This window comes from Nerophis ophidion, linkage group LG03 (assembly GCF_033978795.1).
Source record: "Nerophis ophidion isolate RoL-2023_Sa linkage group LG03, RoL_Noph_v1.0, whole genome shotgun sequence".
NCBI classification, from domain to species: Eukaryota; Metazoa; Chordata; class Actinopteri; order Syngnathiformes; family Syngnathidae; genus Nerophis; species Nerophis ophidion.
The window spans coordinates 8488153-8507634 of NC_084613.1; the positions used below are offsets into that span (position 1 = coordinate 8488153).

A 19482-nucleotide genomic window follows, 5' to 3' on the forward strand; every position below is an offset into this window, starting at 1 on the left:
CTGAAGGGCGGTTGTCACGGAGTTATTTGTATGACCCAGTGCAAACAACCTTCCTTAGTCATGGTGCAAAAAAAAAAAAAAAAAAAAAGTTAGTCGATAAGCTTCTTCTTTTTCTCTATCTTCTTGTTATGAGACATTCATCCTCCACTGTTGCCATTTCTAATATAAAGTAACATAAAGTTCTTACTTACATCTGTCAGTAAACTCGCCATGAAAGCACTAAAACATACCGGTGTAGTGAGTTTACTTCATTCACTTAAGGAAATTTAGTTATTAGAGAGTTTTTCACGGGCGTTGTTGATGCACTAGTGAGTCACGGATGAGGAGATGATGCTCTGTTATTGATTGAAGCAAAGTCTGAATGTCATTAAAACATTTAGCGCTATCTTTTGACAGTCTTACACTCCCGTCCTTGCACGCTACACCGCTAAGAGGAGAAGACACTGTCAAAGTGGAGGCACATAAATAAGCCCGGCCCACAAAACTGCGCATCCTAAAGAGACTTGAAGATGTGTAAAACATGCAACATTTTGACTAAAGAACCACCATTACATGTTATGTAGACCACAAGGAAGTCTTTTACATTTTAAAAAAATATCATAATTAAAGCTGCAAGCACTTATGTTGGTGTTTCCTGCCTTTACCCATTCAACATAACTTTACCTGCACATTACCTACCTTCCCTGCATCCTGGGGTCACACTGGTGCTTCTTTCTTTCACCCATACACGCTGGTGCTTCCTGCCATCACCCAGACAACATATCTTTGCCTGCACATTACCTACCTTCTCTGTATCCTGGAGTCAAACTGGTGCCTCCTTCTTTCACCCAGTCAACATATCTTTACCTGCACAGTACCTACCTTCTCTGCATTGTGTGGTCACGCTGGAGCTTCCTGCTTTTAAGCGGCCATCTTGAGACAGCAGTTCTTTGAAGGCCCGTGAAATCAAAACCGGAGCAGTTATTAAAACTCTTTTCTCAACTTTTAATCAGAAGGGTTCAATCTCTTTCCTGTGCGAGTTGGAAGCCGACACAACCAACGCGCTCAAAGGGGATAATGTTTGAAAAAAGGTGAAGGGTTTTTGCTAAACTTTTGTTTTGACGGGGTAATGCCAACTTCCTGTTGATTCTTGCTGAAGGGTGTCAATTAATGAAATGTAGGTCTAAGTGAGACCTACATACAGGTTTTTGCTTCATGTCTCTATGACATTTCTACTGGAAGTTACAAGCAGTTTAGTCTGTGTTTTCTTCCCAAAAGCAGTTTTGTCAGTGTTTTATCCCCAGGGGGCGCTAGAGCAATTTTGAGTTTTGTTTTGTTTTTTACAGTAGATCGCAATTTTCGCCAGTCCTGATGTGTGTGTCCAGTTTGGTGAGTTTTGAAGCATTTTAAGGGGGTCAAATTACAGCTCAAAGAGGCAAAAATTACATTTTTTAGGAAACTTTTGTTTTGAAGGGGTTTTTGCCAACTTCCTGTTGATTTTTGCTGAAGAAGGTCAGTGTATGAAATCTAGGTCTAAGTCAGACCTACATAGAGGTTTTTGTTTCATGTCTCTACGACATTCCTAACGGAAGTTACAAGCAGTTTTGTCTGTTTTTTTCCTAGGGGGCGCTAGACCGTGATTTTGAGTTTTGTTTTTATGATTAGATCGCAATTTTCGCCAGTCCTGATGTGTGTGTTAAATTTGGTGAGTTTTGAAGCATGTTAAGGGGGTCAAATTACAGCTCAAAGAGGCGGCGGTATAATAATAAAACCTTAGATATACAATAGGGTCCTCTGTCCTAAAGGGACATTCAGTCCCTAATAATGTGACTCCTTTATTATCCGGTGCGCCTTTTGTAAGAAAATAGACCTGACTAGACCTGCTCGGGAAATACGGCAACTGTACATTATATTATGTTTGTAAGACAATAACGTACAGGTCTTATGTCCAGGATGTTCTACGGGCCCACCATGGGCGGAGTCATCGCGCAGCGTCTGAACTTCGAGTGGGCCGCCGCCATCCAAGGAGTTCTGGCCTTATTTGGTGTAAGTCTCTAGCTATGCTTTGTGACTCAGTTATTGCATGTGAGTTAAAACTGTACAAACCCCATTTTCATGAGTTGGGAAATTGTGTTAGATGTAAATATAAACAGAACACAATGATTTGCAAATCCTTTTCAACCCATATTCAGTTGAATATGCTACAGAGACAACATATTTGATGTCCAAACTTTTTTTGTGCAAATAATAGTTAACTTAGAATTTCATGGCTGCAACACATGCCAAAGTAGTTGGGAAAGGGCATGTTCACCACTGTGTTACATCACCTTTTCTTTTAACAACACTCAATAAACGTTTGGGAACTGAGGAAACTAATTGTTGAAGCTTTGAAAGTGGAATTCTTTCCCATTCTTGTTTTATATAGAGCTTCAGTCGTTCAACAGTCCGGGGTCTCCGCTGTCGTATTTTACGCTTCATAATGCGCCACACATTTTCCATGGGAGACAGGTCTGGACTGCAGGTGGGCCAGGAAAGTACCCGCACTCTTTTTTTTACGAAGCCGCGCTGTTGTAACACGTGCTGAATGTGTCTTGGCATTGTCTTGCTGAAATAAACAGGGGCGTCCATGAAAAAGACGGCGCTAAGATAGCAACATATGTTGTTCCAAAACCTGTATGTACCTTTCAGCATTAATGGTGCCTTTAGAGATGTGTAAGTTACCCATGCCTTGGGCACTAATGCACCCCCATACCATCACAGATGCTGGCTCTTGAACTTTGCGTCGATAACAATCTGGATGGTTTGCTTACCCTTTGGTCCGGATGACACGATGTCGAATATTTCCAAAAACAATTTGAAATGTGGACTCGTCAGACCACAGAACACTTTTCCACTTTGCATCAGTCCATCTTAGATGATCTTGGGCCCAGAGAAGCCGGCGGCGTTTCTGGATGTTGTTGATAAATGGCTTTGGCTTTGCATAGTAGAGCTTTAACTTGCACTTACAGATGTAGCGACCAACTGTATTTAGTGACAGTAGTTTTCTGAAGTGTTCCTGACCCCATGTGGTGATATCCTTTAGAGATTGATGTCGGTTTTTGATACAGGGGATTGAAGGTCACAGTCATTCAATGTTGGTTTCCGGCCATGCCGCTTACGTGGAGTGATTTCTCCAGATTCTCTGAACCTTTTGATGATATTATGGAGCGTAGATGTTGAAATCCCTAAATTTCTTGCAATCGCACTTTGAGAAACGTTGTTCTCAAACTATTTGACTATTTGCTCACGCAGTTGTGGACAAAGGGGTGTACCTCGCCCCGTCCTTTCTTGTGAAAGACTGAGCATTTTTCGGGAAGCAGTTTTTATACCCAATCATGGCACCCACCTGTTCCCAATTAGCCTGCACACCTGTGGGTTATTCCAAATAAGTGTTTGATGAGCATTCTTTAACTTTATCAGTTTTTATTGCCACCTTTCCCAACTTCTTTGTCACGCGTTGCTGGCATCAAATTCTAAAGTTAATGATTATTTGCAAAAATCAAATATGTTGTCTTTGTAGCATATTCAACTGAATATGGGTTGAAAAGGATTTGCAAATCATTGTATTCCGTTTATATTTACATCTAACACAATTTCCCAACTCATATGGAAACGGGGTTTGTAGATGAATCATTACTTTACATGCCAGGGTGTTTATCCATCCAAACCACTAAGGGTGTTGATTAGACTGACAAAGTGTGGATTGTGGTCCATGTTTGCCCAGCAGCTTGTAAACAGAACATGATAACGATAACACAATAATTGCCTTTGTGTTCTACAACACAAAATGTCCGCCGCGTCCTTCTTTACTAGACACCGCGTGATGTCCAGTAGAACTTTTAACCTTCATGTCCTATTGTGTCCCCAGGCTGTCCTGCTGGCGCTTTACTACATCTCACAATCAGCAAAGCAACACAGGTAAGGACACACCTGTTTGAAATGCACCTCTACCTAAAATTACACACAAAACTCTTTTTTTTTTACTGTGAGTTGCTACTTTTTTCCTACGCTTTGAACCCCGCGGCTTATAAAACGGTGCAGCTAACTTTTGGGGGGATTTTTTCTTGGCCGTAATAAAAATTATATTGTTTGTGCTACGGTGCCATCTTTTAGACGAGTTTGCTCACTGCGGGCGCTGCCGTATTGCGAAGTAAACCCGATCAAATGACCTTTTGAAAGTACCTGCTCAGTGGTCTGGTGGTTAGAGTCTCCGCCCTGAGTTCAAACCCCGGCCGAGTCATGCCAAAGACTATAAAAAATGGGAGCCATTACCTCCCTGCTTGGCACCCAGCATCAAGGGGTTGGAATTGGGGGTTAAATCACCAAAAATGATTTCCCGGGCGTGGTCATCCGCTGCTGCTCACTGCTTCCCTCACCTCCCAGGGGGGGTGATCAAGGGTGATGGGTCAAACGCAGAGAATAATTTCACCACACCTAGTATGTGTGTGTGTGTGAGACAATCATTGCTACTTTAACTTTTATGACACAAATCCAAACAACCTTCCCTAGTCATGGATATTATGAAATATGTCCATAAAAGGAAAAATGACACACGGTAAAATCCACCACAATGCATGATGGGACAAATGCAGCACACTACACACTTAGGAGCCACTACCTCCCTACTTGGCACCCAGCATCAAGGAGTTGGAATTGGGGGTTAAATCACCAAAAATAATTTCCCGGGCGTGGTCAAAGCTGCTGCTCACTACTCCCCTCACCTCCCAGGGGGGTGATCAAGGGTGATGGGTTAAATGGAGAGAATAATTTCACCACACCTAGTATGTGTGTGTGTGTGTGAGACAATCATTGCTACTTTAATTTATATGACACAAATCCAAACAACCTTCCCTAGTCATAGATATTATGAAAAATGTCCATAAAATTAAAAATGACACACATTAAAATCAACCACAATGCATGATGGGACAAATGCAGGACACTACACACTTATCCATGTTTGGCACATTTTAGCTGCTGGATATTTTTAATTGATTACAAAAATTTAAGGTTATCACGAAATTAAACAAGGGTCAAAATTTCACATACTCTTAATATCCACTTATTTTAATTGTAAATCCATCATACCCTCCATCTAACACAATTTCCCAACTCATATGGAAACAGAGTTTGTATATTAAGGTTGTGAATCTTTGGGAATCTCTGTTTAATTCCTTGCTTCTTGTCTTGTTTAATAGATGTCATCAGTGTTTGAGCCTGACAGAAATCATATTGAACCTTACAGCTAATAAATAAATAAATAAAACATTTTCCCCCTACTATTTAGTGGGTGCTCTCTAGAATCCGGAAACTAGGGTATTTTACAAATACTGCGGCAAAATTCCGAACATTTTCTGCATATTTGTGAATGTTGTTTTTTGCGTATTGGATCTCCATTGAAATGAAAATATTGACCATAACAATGCTGATTTGTATTTCTGCTTCTTTTCAAGGTTTTCGGGCGAGACGGGACAGAATGAATCACGTCCTCTCCTGAATGCTCCTCTGTGACAAAGTCAAAGGAGACCTCGCCCCAACACCACATCCATGGTTCACACGCTCATGTTAAAAGGGGACAAGTCAAACTGTATTAAAAAGCACTGATTTGAATAAATCTTGTAAATATGTACATGACATCTGTGTTGTCCTTTACAGCATGTAGAAGTCACTTTATTGTAACAAACTCTTTGACCAGATGTAAATATAAATGGAATACAATGATTTGCAAATCCTTTTCAACCCATATTCAGTTGAATGCACTACAAAGACAACATATTTGATGTTCAAACTCATACATTTTTTTTTTTTGCAAATAATAGTTAACTAAGAATTTCATGGCTGCAACACGTGCCAAAGTAGTTGGGAAAGGGCATGTTCACCACTGTGTTACATCACCTTTTCTTTTAACAACCCTCAATAAACGTTTGGGAACTGAGGAAACTAATTGTTGAAGCTTTAAAAGTGGAATTCTTTCCCATTCTTGTTTTGTGTAGACCTTGAACCGTTCAACAGTCTGGGGTCTCCGCTGTCGTATTTTACGCTTCATAATGCGCCACACATTTTTGATGGGAGACAGGTCTGGACTGCAGGTAGGTCAGGAAAGTACCCGCACTCTTTTTTTACGAAGCCACGCTGTTGTAACACGTGCTGAATGTGGCTTGGCATTGTCTTGCTGAAATAAGCAGGGGCGTCCATGAAAAAGACGGCGCTTAGATGGCAGCATATGTTGTTCCAAAACCTGTATTTACCTTTCAGCATTAACGGTGCCTTCACAGATGTGTAAGTTACCCATGCCTTGGGCACTAATGCACCCCCATACCATCACAGATGCTGGCTTTTGAACTTTGCGTCGATAACAGTCTGGATGGTTCGCTTCCCCGATGTCGAATATTTCCAAAAACAATTCGAAATGTGGACTCGTCAGACCACAGAACACTTTTCCACTTTGCATCAGTCCATCTTAGATGATCTCGGGCCGAGAGGAGCCGGCGGCGTTTCTGGATGTTGTTGATAAATGGCTTTGGCTTTGCATAGTAGAGCTTTAACTTGCACTTACAGATGTAGCAACCAACTGTATTTAGAGACAGTGGTTTTCTGAAGTGTTCCTGAGCCCATGTGGTGATATCCTTTCGAGATTGATGTCGGTTTTTGATACAGTGCTGTCTGAGGGATCGTAGGTCATGGTCATTCAATGTTGGTTTCCGGCCATGCCGCTTACGTGGAGTGATTTCTCCAGATTCTCTGAACCTTTTGATGATATTATGGAGCGTAGATGTTGAAATCCCTAAATTTCTTGCAATTGCACTTTGAGAAACGTTGTTCTTAAACTGTTTGACTATTTGCTCACGCAGTTGTGGACAAAGGGGTGTACCTCGCCCCATCCTTTCTTGTGAAAGACTGAGCATTTATTTGGGAAGCTGTTTTTATACCCAATCATGGCACCCACCTGTTCCCAATTAGCCTGCATACCTGTGGGATGTTCCACATAAGTGTTTGATGAGCATTCCTCAACTTTATCAGTATTTATTGCCACCTTTGTCAACTTCTTTGTCACGTGTTGCTGGCATCAAATTCTAAAGTTGTTTATGAGTTTGAACATCAAATATGTTGTCTTTGTAGCATATGGGTTGAAAATAATTTGCAAATCATTGTATTCCATTTATATTTACATCTAACACAATTTCCTGACTCATATGGAAACAGGGCTTGTACAATTACTGTAAAAAAAAGAGCTAAAAAAATAATATATCTTTATGAATAAATAAACTCCATCCAGACATTTTATGAAAAATAAATAAACATCTGGAAGGATTGTCGTATTCACGCACAGAAATGACCAAAAAGTCTCCAATCAGGAGTCAGGCGGCAAAATACCGTGGGCTTGCCTGCTCGGCCTCTTGGGGAGAGGACGGCGGACGGGCTGCGGTCTCCTGCTGTCCTCGTCTGGCTCGGAAAAGGTGGCCTGGGACGACGCCGGAGGTGATGGCAGCTTTTTAACCTTCCTCTTCTTCTTCAGCCTGCGTCAAAAGGAAGATTCGTAAACATCAACACTATTTATGTTTCAACTAGAGTCGTCCCAAAACCAATATTTTGGATGGATTTCAATACTTTTCTAAATAAAGGGCACCACAAAAAATGGCATTATTGTCTTTATTTTAACAAAAAATACTAGTATACATGAAACATATGTTTATTATTGTCATTTAGTCCTTAAATAAAATGTTGAACATACTAAACAACTGTCTTTTAATATAAAGTAAACAAACAAAGACTACTAATTAGCCTGCAGTAACATATTGTGTCATTTATACACCTATTATTTTCTACACATTATGAGGGACAAACTGTAAAAAATGCATTATTAATCCACTTGTTCATTTACTGTTAATATCTGATTATTTTCAGTTTCAACATGTTCTATCTACACTTCTGTTAAAACATAATAATCACTTCTTCTTCTCTTCTTTGATACTTGACATTAGTTTTGGATGATACCACACATTTAGGTATCGATCTGATACCAAGTAGTTACAGGATCATACATAGGTCATATTCAAAGTCCTCATGTGACCAGGGATGTATTTACTGACTCTATAAACATAATTTCCATAAAAAAATAAATAAAAAAAAGATTTAGTAATGCTAAAAAATATCGATGTACTCATAGTAGTATCGACTACATACATTCCTGTACTTGGTATCATTACTTGGTAGATTCACCCACTGCGTTAGACATACGCAATGGGTGGATCTCCGCAGTGGGCAGTGTTTTAGCTACTTCTAAATCACTAATCCTCGCCTCCATGACGACAAATAAAGTATGTTTCTTACAAGTAACATTATCACTGGAGGACGAGGAATATCTAAACATGCTTCACTACACACCGTAGGAAGATACAATAGATCACCGGCGTCACAATGTAAACAAACGCCATGGGTGGATCTACACCTGACATCCACTGTAATGATACCAAGTACAATAGTGTATCTAGCCGATACTACTAAGATTACATCAATATTTTTTTTATTGTCACAAAATATTTTTTCGAAATTAATATTATGTTTATAAAGTCAGTAAAAACGTCCCTGGACACATGAGGACTTTGAATATGACCAATGTATGATCCTGGAACTACTTGGTATCGCATCGATACCTAAATGTGTGGTATCATCCCAAAATTACTGTAAAGGAGAATGAGGAATATCTAGACATGCTTCACTACACACCGTAGGAGGATACAGTAGCTCACCGGCATCACAATGTAAACAAAAGCCATAGGTGGCTCTACAACTGACATCCACTGTAATGATACCAAGTATAGAAGGGTATATATTTGATAATACTATATTTGTACCGTCACACTTTTTTTTTCTTCCTTTAAAAATTCCTATTATGTTTATAAAGTCAGAAAATACATCACATGAGGACTTTGAATATGACCAATGTATGATCCTGTAACTACTTGGTATCGCATCGATACCTAAATGTGTGGTATCATCCCAAAACTACTGTAAAGAAGGACGAAAAATATCTAAAGATGCTTCACTACACACCGTAGGAGGATACAGTAGCTCACCGGCTTCACAATGTAAACAAAAGCCATAGGTGGATCTACACCTGACATCCACTGTAATGATACCAAGTATAGAAGTGTATATATTTGATAATACTATATTTGTACCGTCACACTTTTTTTTCTTCCTTTAAAAATTCATAATATGTTTATAAGGTGAGGAAATACATCACATGAGGACTTTGAATATGACCAATGTATGATCCTGGAACTACTTGGTATCGCATCGATACCTAAATGTGTGGTATCATCCCAAAACTACTGTAAAGGAGGACAAGGAATATCCAAACATGCTTCACTACACACCGTAGGAGGATACAGTAGCCCACCGCCGTCACAATGTAAACAAACGCCATAGGTGGATCTACACCTGACATCCACTGTAATGATACCAAGTATAGAAGTGTATATATTCGATACTACTATATTTGTACCGTCACACATTTTTTTCTTCCTTTAAAAATTCATAATATGATTATATAAGGTGAGGAAATACATCACATGAGGACTTTGAATATGACCAATGTATGATCGTGGAACTACTTGGTATCGGATCGATACCTAAATGTGTGGTATCATCCCAAAACTAATGTAAGGGAGGACGAGGAATATCTAAACATGCTTCACTACATGGAAGATACAGTAGCCCACCGGCGTCACAATGTAAACAAATACTGTGGGTGGATCTACACCTGACATCCACTGTAATGATACCAAGTAAAGAAGTGTATCTATTCGATACTACTATATTTGTACCGTCACACATTTTTTTTCTTCCTTTAAAAATTCATATTATGTTTATAAAGTCAGAAAATACATCACATGAGGACTTTGAATATGACCAATGTATGATCCTGGAACTACTTGGTATCGGATAGAACCCCTAAATGTGTGGTATCATCCAAAACTGATGTAAAGTATCAAAGAAGAAACATTTTTTATTTGTGACAATAACAAAATATCGATGTAATCATAGTAGTATCGACTAGATACGCTATTGTACTTGGTATCATTACAGCGTAGGTACGCAATGGTTGGATCAACACCTGACATCCCCAGTAATGATACCAAGTACAAAAGTGTATCTAGTCGATACTACTATGTTTACATCAATATTTTTTATCATCACAAAATCTTTTTTACTTTAAAAAAAATTAGTATTATGTTTATAAAGTCAGTAAATACGTCCTTGGACACATGAGGACTTTGAATATGACCAAGGTATGATCCTGGAACTACTTGGTATCGGATCGATACCTAAATGTGTGGTATCATCCAAAACTGATGTAAAGTATCAAAGAAGAAAAAAAAAAAAATTGTGACAATAAAAAAATATCGATGTAATCATAGTAGTATCGACTAGATACGCTATTGTACTTGGTATCATTATGGCGCAGATACGCAATTGGTGGATCTTATAGGTGACATCCACTGTAATGATACCAAGTATAAAAGCGCATATAGTCGATACTACTATGATTACATCGATATTTTTTATCATCAAAAATTTTTTTTTCCTTTAAAAAAAATTAATATTATGTTTATAAACTCAGTAAATACGTCCCTGGACACATGAGGACTTTGAATATGACCAATGTATGATCCTGGAACTACTTGGTATCGGATCCATACCTAAATGTGTGGTATCATCCAAAACTGATGTAAAGTATCAAAGAAGAAAACATTTTCATTTGTGACAATAACAAAATATCGATGTAATCATAGTAGTATCGACTAGATACGCTATTGTACTTGGTATCATTACAGCGTAGATACGCAATGGTTGGATCAACACCTGACATCCCCAGTAATGATACCAAGTACAAAAGTGTATCTAGTCGATACTACTATGTTTACATCAATATTTTTTATCATCACAAAATCTTTTTTCCTTTTAAAAGAAATTAGTATTATGTTTATAAAGTCTGTAAATACGTCCCTGGACACATGAGGACTTTGAATATGACCAATGTATATTCCTGGAACTACTTGGTATCGGATAGAACCCCTAAATGTGTGGTATCATCCAAAACTAATGTATAGTCTCAAAGAAGAAAAAAAATAATTTTGTGACAATAAAAAAATATCGATATAATCATAGTAGTATCGACTAGATACGCTATTGTACTTGGTATCATTATGGCGCAGATACGCAATGGGTGGATCTTATAGGTGACATCCACTGTAATGATACCAAGTATAAAAGCGTATATAGTCGATACTACTATGATTACATCGATATTTTTTATCATCAAAAAATCGTTTTTCCTTTAAAAAAAATTAATATTATGTTTATAAAGTCAGTAAATACGTCCCTGGACACATGAGGACTTTGAATATGACCAATGTATGATCCTGTAACTACTTGGTATCGGATCGATACCTACATTTGTGGTATCATCCAAAACTGATGTAAAGTATCAAAGAAGAAAAAAAATAATTTGTGACGATAAAAAAATATCGATGTAATCATAGTAGTATCTACTAGATACGCTACTGTACTTGGTATCATTACAGCGTAGATACGCAATGGGTGGATCTACACCTGACATCCCCTGTAATGATACCTAGTACAAAAACGTATCTAGTCGATACTACTATGATTACATCGATATTTTTTTTATCATCACAAAATCTTTTTTCCTTTCTTTAAAAATCATATGTTTATAAAGTCAGTAAATACGTCCCTGGACACATGAGGACTTTGAATATGACCAACGTATGATCCTGTAACTACCTGGTATCGGATCGATACCTAAATGTGTGGTATCATCCAAAACTAATGTCAAGTATCAAAGAAGAGAAGAATAAAAGATTATTATATTTTAACAGAAGTGTAGATGGAACATGTTCAAACAGAAAATTAACAGTAAATGAACAAGTAGATTAATAATGTTTTTTTTTTTTACAGTTTGTCCTTCATAATGTGTACAAAATAGATCCACCTATGGCTTTTGTTTTACATTGTTAAGCCGACGAGCTACTGTATCCTCCTACGGTGTATAGTAAAGCATGTTTAGATATTCCTCGTCCTCCTTTACATTAGTTTTGGGATGATACCACACATTTAGGTATGGATACGATACCAAGTAGTTACAGGATCATACATTGGTCATATTCAAAGTCCTCATGTGTCCAGGGACGTATTTACTGACTTTATAAACATAATATGAATTTCGAAAAAAAGGAGAAAATATTTTTTGACAAGAAAAAAAATATTGATGTAATCATAGTAGTATCGACTAGATACACTATTGTACTTGGTATCATTACAGTGGATGTCAGGTGTAGATCCACCCATGGCATTTGTTTACATTGTGACGCCGGTGAGCTATTTTATCGTCCTGCGGTGTTTAGTGAAGCATGTTTAGATATTCCTCGTCCTCCAGTGATAATGGTACTTGTAAAAAACATACTTTATTTGTCGTCTTCGAGGCGAGGATTAGTGATTTAGAAGTAGCTAAAACACTGCCGACTGCTGAGATCCACCCATTGCGTATGTCTTACACAATGGGTGGATCTACCAAGTAATGATACCAAGTACAGGAATGTATCTAGTCGATACTACTATGAGTACATCGATATTTATTAGCATCACAAAATCTTTTTTTGTTTTTTTTAAAATGTATATTATGTTTATAGAGTCAGTGAATACATCCCTGGACACATGAGGACTTTGAATATGACCAATGTATGATCCTGTAACTACTTGGTATCAGATCGATGCCTAACTTTGTGGTATCATCCAAAACTAATGTCAAGTATCAAAGAAGAGAAGAATAAGTGATTATTATGTTTTAACAGAAGTGTAAATAGAACATGTTGAAACAGAAAATAAGTAGATATTAACAGTAAATTTAAAAGTGGATTAATAATCCATTTTTTACAGTTTGTCCCTCCAAATGTGTACAAAATAATAGGTGTATAAATTACACAATATGTTACTGCAGACTAATTAGGAGTCTATGTTTGTTTACTTTATATTAAAAGACAAGCTGTCTAGTATGTTCAACATTTTATTTAAGGACTAAATTACAATAATAAACATACGTTTCATCTACCCTAAAAATGTTTGTTAAAATAAAGCCAATATTGCCATTTTTTTGGGGTCCCCTTTATTTAGAAAAGTAAAGAAATACATTTTGGTACCGGTACCAAAATATTGGTATCGGGACAACCCTACAACGCACATTTAATATTTCAATACTTTTTCAGTACAGTTTGGATCAAACTGTTCATACCATTTATTCTACCTTCCACTATCATTCCAGTTCAGCTTCAGTTCTTCAATATTCTAACCGTATCACATCCTCTTAAGGCCCAAGCTGTTTTTTTTTTTCACATGCTCTTTTTAATTTCTCTTTGCTATTTGGGCTATTTGGACCCTAATTAGTATAAGAACTAAGAATCACCTTTTGATATTATGTACTTAGTCCATAAGTACACAAACGTGTACTTCATGTTTAGTGACATGCTGATTCTTGTTTTTACACTTTTTTTTTTAAAATCCCATTGTATGTTATACTCTTCTGACACCACTAGGTGGCAGTATAACTGTCCACATAAGTGGCCATGAGACCCCAATTCAGTAGTGTACACAAATTTGGAAATAAGAGCTAAAAGATGCTGTCCACGCATGTGGCCACTGAGGCCTTTTAGAGGTTTTAACATATTCTTACGTTCATTCTACATTCCTTCAGCATTTCCAGTCAAATTGCTTCATGTAGTTGTGGTTGTAGTTGGCACTGCATCATAGAACATATGAAAAAAAATAGTAAGAAGTTACTCACTTGGCTTTCGTCACCTCCGGCTCGGTGTCGGACAGATTTGGCTCCGAGAGAAACCGAAGTTCCCCAGCGGCGGTAATTGCAGCAGACATCTTGGAAGCACACACAGAGGGGGAAAAATACATGTTTTTACAAACCCCGTTACCATATGAGTTGGGAAATTGTGTTAGATGTAAATATAAACAGAATACAAGGATTTGCAAATCCTTTTCAACCAATATTCAGTTGAATATGCCACAAAGACAACATATTTGATGTTCAAACTCATATTTTTTTTGTGCAAATAATAATTAACTTAGAATTTCATGGCTGCAAAACGTGCCAAAGTAGTTGGGAAAGGGCATGTTCACCACTGTGTTACATTACCTTTTCTTTTAACAACACTCAATAAATGTTTGGGAACTGAGGAAACTAATTGTTGAAGCTTTGAAAGTGGAATTCTTTCCCATTCTTGTTTTATGTAGAGCTTCAGTCGTTCAACAGTCCGGGTCTCCGCTGTCGTATTTTACGCTTCATAAGGCGCCACACATTTTCCATGGGAGACATGTCTGGACTGCAGGCGGGCCAGGAAAGTACCCGCACTCTTTATTGACGAAGCCACGCTGTTGTAACACGTGGTGAATGTGTCTTAGCATTGTCTTGCGGAAATAAGCAGGGGCGTCCATGAAAAAGACGGCGCTTAGATGGCAGCATATGTTGTTCCAAAACCTGTATGTACCTTTCAGCATTAATGGTGCCTTCACAGATGTGTAAGTTACTCATGCCTTGGGCACTAATGCACCCCCATACCATCACAGATGCTGGCTTTTCAACTTTGCTTCGATAACAGTCTGGATGGTTCGCTTCCCCTTTGGTCCTGATGACACGATGTCGAATATTTCCCAAAACAATTTGAAATGTGGACTCGTCAGACAACAGAACACTTTTCCACTTTGCATCAGTCCATCTTAGAAGAAGCCGGCGGCGTTTCTGGATGTTGTTGATAAATGGCTTTCGCTTTGCATAGTAAAGCTTTAACTTGCACTTACAGATGTAGCGACTAACTGTATATAGTGACAGTGGTTTTCTGAAGTGTTCCTGAGCCCATGTGGTGATATCCATTAGAGATTGATGTCGGTTTTTGATACAGTGCCGTCTGAGGGATCGAAGGTAACGGTCATTCAATGTTGGTTTCCGGCCATGCCGCTTACGTGGAGTGATTTCTCCAGATTCTCTGAAACTTTTGATGATATTATGGACCGTAGATGTTGAAATCCCTAAATTTCTTGCAATTGCACTTTGAGAAAGGTTGTTCTTAAACTGTTTGACTATTTGCTCACGCAGTTGTGGACAAAGGGGTGTACCTCGCCCCATCCTTTCTTGTGAAAGACTGAGCATTTTTTGGGAAGCTGTTTTTATACCCAATCATGGCACCCACCTGTTCCCAATTAGCCTGCACACCTGTGGGATGTTCCAAATAAGTGCTTGATGAGTAGTCCTCAACTTTATCAGTATTTATTGCCACCTTTCCCAACTTCTTTGTCACGTGTTGCTGGCATCAAATTCTGAAGTTAATGATTATTTGCACACAAAAAAAAAAAAGTTCAGTTTGAACATCAAATATGTTGTCTTTGTAGCATATTCTACTGAATATGGGTTGAACATGATTTGCAAATCATTGTATTCTGTTTATATTTACATCAAACACAATTTCCCAACTCATATGGAAACGGGGCTTGTAAATATGGCAGTTCCATGATGGCACTTTTTCCCTTAACTTGAGATGATTTATTTTGGAAAACCTTGTTACATTGTTTAATGCAGGGGTCAGCAACCTTTTTGAAACCAAGAGCTACTTCTTGGGTACTGATTAATGCGAAGGGCTACCAGTTTGATACACACTTCAATAAATTGCCAGAAATAGCCAATTTGTTCAATTTACCTTTAATAAATAAATCTATATATCTAAAAAAAGGGGGTATTTCTGTCCGTCATTCCGTCGTACATTTTTTTTCTTTTACGGAAGTTTTTTTGTAGAGAATAAATGATGAAAAAAAACTCTTAATTGAATGTTAAAAGAGGAGAAAACACGGAAAAAATGAAAATTAAATTTTGAAACATAGTTTATCTTCAATTTCGACTCTTTAAAATTCAAAATTCAACCAAAAAAAAAAGAAGAGAAAAACTAGCTAATTTGAATCTTTTGGAAAAAATTAAAAAAAGAATTTATGGAACATCATTAGTAATTTTTCCTGATTAAGATTTTAAAATTTTGATGACATGTTTTAAATAGGTTAAAATCCAATCTGCACTTTGTTAGAATATATAACAAATTGGACCAAGCTGTATTTCTAACAAAGACACATCATTATTTCTTCTAGATTTTCCAGAACAAAAATTTCAAAAGAAATTCAAAAGACTTTGAAATAAGATTTTCTAGATTTGCCAGAATATTTTTTTTGTATTTTAATCATAAGAAGTTTGAAGAAATATTTCCAAAATATTGTTTGTCGAAAAAACAGAAGCTAAAATGAAGCATTAAATTAAAATGTATTTATTATTCTTTACAATAAAAAAACAAAAAAACTTAACCAGTGATTGTCAGGAAAGAAGAGGAAGGAATTTAAAAGGTAAAAAGGTATATGTGTTTAAAAATCCCCAAATCCTTTTTTAAGGTTGTATTTTTTCTCGAAAATTGTCTTTCTGAAAGTTATAAGAAGCAAAGTAAAAAAAAATAATGAATTTCTTTAAACAAGTGAAGACCAAGTCTTTAAAATATTTTCTTAGATTTTTTAAATTCTATTTGAGTTGTGTCTCTCTTAGAATTAAAAATGTCGAGCAAAGCGAGACCAGCTTGCTAGTAAATAAATACCATCCATCCATCCATCATCTTCCGCTTATCCGAGGTCGGGTCGCGGGGGCAGCAGCCTAAGCAGGGAAGCCCAGACTTCCCTCTCCCCAGCCACTTCGTCTAGCTCTTCCCGGGGGATCCCGAGGCGTTCCCAGGCCAGCCGGGAGACATAGTCTTCCCAACGTGTCCTGGGTCTTCCCCGTGGCCTCCTACCAGCTGGACGTGCCCTAAACACCTCCCTAGGGAGGCGTTCGGGTGGCATCCTGACCAGATGCCCGAATCACCTCATCTGGCTCCTCTCGATGTAAAGGAGCAGCGGCTTTACGTTGAGCTCCTTTAAGTAAATAAATACAATTTAAAAAATAGGAAGCAGCTCACTGGTAAGTGCTGCTATTTGAGCTATTTTTAGAACAGGCCAGCGGGCAACTCATCTGGTCCTTACGGGCGACCGCGTTGGTGACCCCTGGTTAAATGCATCCAGCAACAATCCATCGCAACAAAATTCGGCCTAATAATGTGTTCATTCCACCACTGTTGATATTGGAATCGGTAATTAAGAGTTGGACAATATCGGGACATCGGCAAAAAAGCCATTATCGGACATCTCTATTTTGAAACATCATCTCACCCTGGTCGGTGTGGACCTCTCCACAGTCCCATCAGACGTGACGTCGTGCCCGCCCACCGCCTCAGCAGAGTCTCCTGCGAATAACAACAACAACAACGACAAATCTCAGCGTGTGTCACAAATAAAACCCCGGGAACGACCCTCCTTACTCTGATCCTCCACGTAAGCGGCGAGGAAATATCCCTGCTGCCCGTCAGCCAGGCTCCCGAACCACCAGTTGTCGTTGTCCTTGTACAACACCTGGATGACGTCGCCGCGCCGCAGCGACAGCTCGTCCGAGCGGTTGGCTTTGTAGTCGTACAGCGAGACCACCTGCCGGACACAACAGCGGTGAGACCCGATCGAGCCGGAAACATCCCGGGGAAACTTACCACTTGTTGAGAGGAGTCCAGTCCGGGGTTGTAGCTCGGGGGAGCAGCCTGCGGGGGTCAATGTCCTTTGATTAAAACACTCGGGAGGAACTTTAATGTTAATTTTCCAGCACCGCCAAAAAGAGACAAGCGGTATTGCGTGTGAATGCTCCAATGCTGAAGTGAAATGCTGTAGTATGGATGGAAGAATAGTTGGAATGTTGGAATGGTTTGAATTTCCAGGAAAACCGGATTTTGGTTTGGAACTTGGGAAAGTGTTAGTTTCAATGGCAAGGGTGAGTGGGATGTGTTGATGTTGGAATGCTTTGAATAGGTTGAAAAATGTGGGAATTGTGCAACCAGGAAAAAATGTCCCGTTCATTTTAATAGGAACTTGCTGGAAATTTGGGACTTCGGGGGAAAAGCTGGATTTAAAAAAAATGATTAGGAGCATGAATGTCCTGAATGAGCTGAATTGGTTTCGTGTTAGATTTGTTTAAATCGGGCAAGAAATGTTGAAGTAGTTGATGGTATTGGGGAAATTCGGGAAAATCTGGAATTTTTTTTTTAACTTGGAAAAAATGTACTTTGATATTTCATATGGAGAATAATAATAAATGGATGATTATGGTGTAGAAAATATGGAGAATAATAATAATAGATGAATATGGTGTACAAAATCTGGAGAATAATAATAATAATAAATGGATGATTATGGTGTAGAAAATATGGAGAATAATAATAATAGATGAATACGGTGTAGAAAATCTAGAGAATAATAATAATAATAAATACATGATTATGGTGTAGAAAATCTGGAGAATAATAATAATAATAATAAGTAGATGATTATGGTGTAGAAAATCTGGAGAATAATAATAATAAATAGATGATTATGATGTAGAAAATCTGGAGGATAATAATAATAATAAAGACATGATTATGGTGTAGGAAATCTGGAGAATAATAATAATAAATAGATGATTATGGTGGAGAACATCTGGAGATAATAATAATAATAATAATAAATAGATGATTATGGTGTAGAAAATCTGGAGAATAATAATAATAATAAATAGATGATTATGATGTAGAAAATCTGGAGGCTAATAATAATAATAATAATAATAATAAAGACATGATTATGGTGTAGAAAATCTGGAGAATAATAATAATAATAAATGGATGATTATGGTGTAGAAAATATGGAGAATAATAATAATGGATGAATATGGTGTAGAAAATCAAGAGAATAATAATAATAATAAATAGATGATTATGGTGTAGAAAATATGGAGAATAATAATAATAGATGAATATGGTGTAGAAAATCTAGAGAATAATAATAATAATAAATACATGATTATGGTGTAGAAAATCTGGAGAATAATAATAATAATAATAAATAGATGATTATGGTGTAGAAAATCAGGAGAATAATAATAATAAATAGATGATTATGATGTAGAAAATCTGGAGGATAATAATAATAATAATAAAGACATGATTATGGTGTAGAAAATCTGGAGAATAATAATAATAAATAGATGATTATGGTGTAGAAAATCTGGAGAATAATAATAATAAATGGATGATTATGGTGTAGAAAATATGGAGAATAATAATAATAGATGAATATGGAATATGGTTCTCATAGTCATCATTGTCACCGACGTCCCACTGGGTGTGAGTTTTCCTTGCCCTTATGTGGGCCTACCGAGGATGTCGTGGTGGTTTGTGCAGCCCTTTGAGACACTAGTGATTTAGGGCTATATAAGTAAACATTGATTGATTG

At 37.5% G+C, this 19482-nt stretch overlaps 2 protein-coding genes across 2 annotated transcripts in view; one reads left to right on the top strand and one right to left on the bottom strand.

The window, feature by feature from the left end:
• The window catches only part of slc18b1 (solute carrier family 18 member B1), a 51854-nt gene extending 46202 nt beyond the window's left edge, over window positions 1-5652 (top strand). The window contains exons 12-14 of the mRNA XM_061894160.1: window positions 1932-2025; window positions 3887-3936; window positions 5472-5652. Of these exons, the coding sequence (XP_061750144.1) occupies window positions 1932-2025; window positions 3887-3936; window positions 5472-5529 (202 nt within the window). The 3' untranslated portion in view covers window positions 5530-5652. The remainder of the gene's footprint in view (window positions 1-1931; window positions 2026-3886; window positions 3937-5471) is intronic.
• The window catches only part of ahi1 (Abelson helper integration site 1), a 75813-nt gene continuing 61778 nt past the window's right edge, over window positions 5448-19482 (bottom strand). Inside the window, exons 21-25 of the mRNA XM_061894159.1 lie at window positions 17709-17756; window positions 17487-17649; window positions 17338-17411; window positions 13883-13971; window positions 5448-7535 (exon numbers count right to left, since the gene is read on the bottom strand). Coding sequence (XP_061750143.1) covers window positions 7370-7535; window positions 13883-13971; window positions 17338-17411; window positions 17487-17649; window positions 17709-17756 — 540 coding nt within the window. The 3' untranslated portion in view covers window positions 5448-7369. The remainder of the gene's footprint in view (window positions 7536-13882; window positions 13972-17337; window positions 17412-17486; window positions 17650-17708; window positions 17757-19482) is intronic.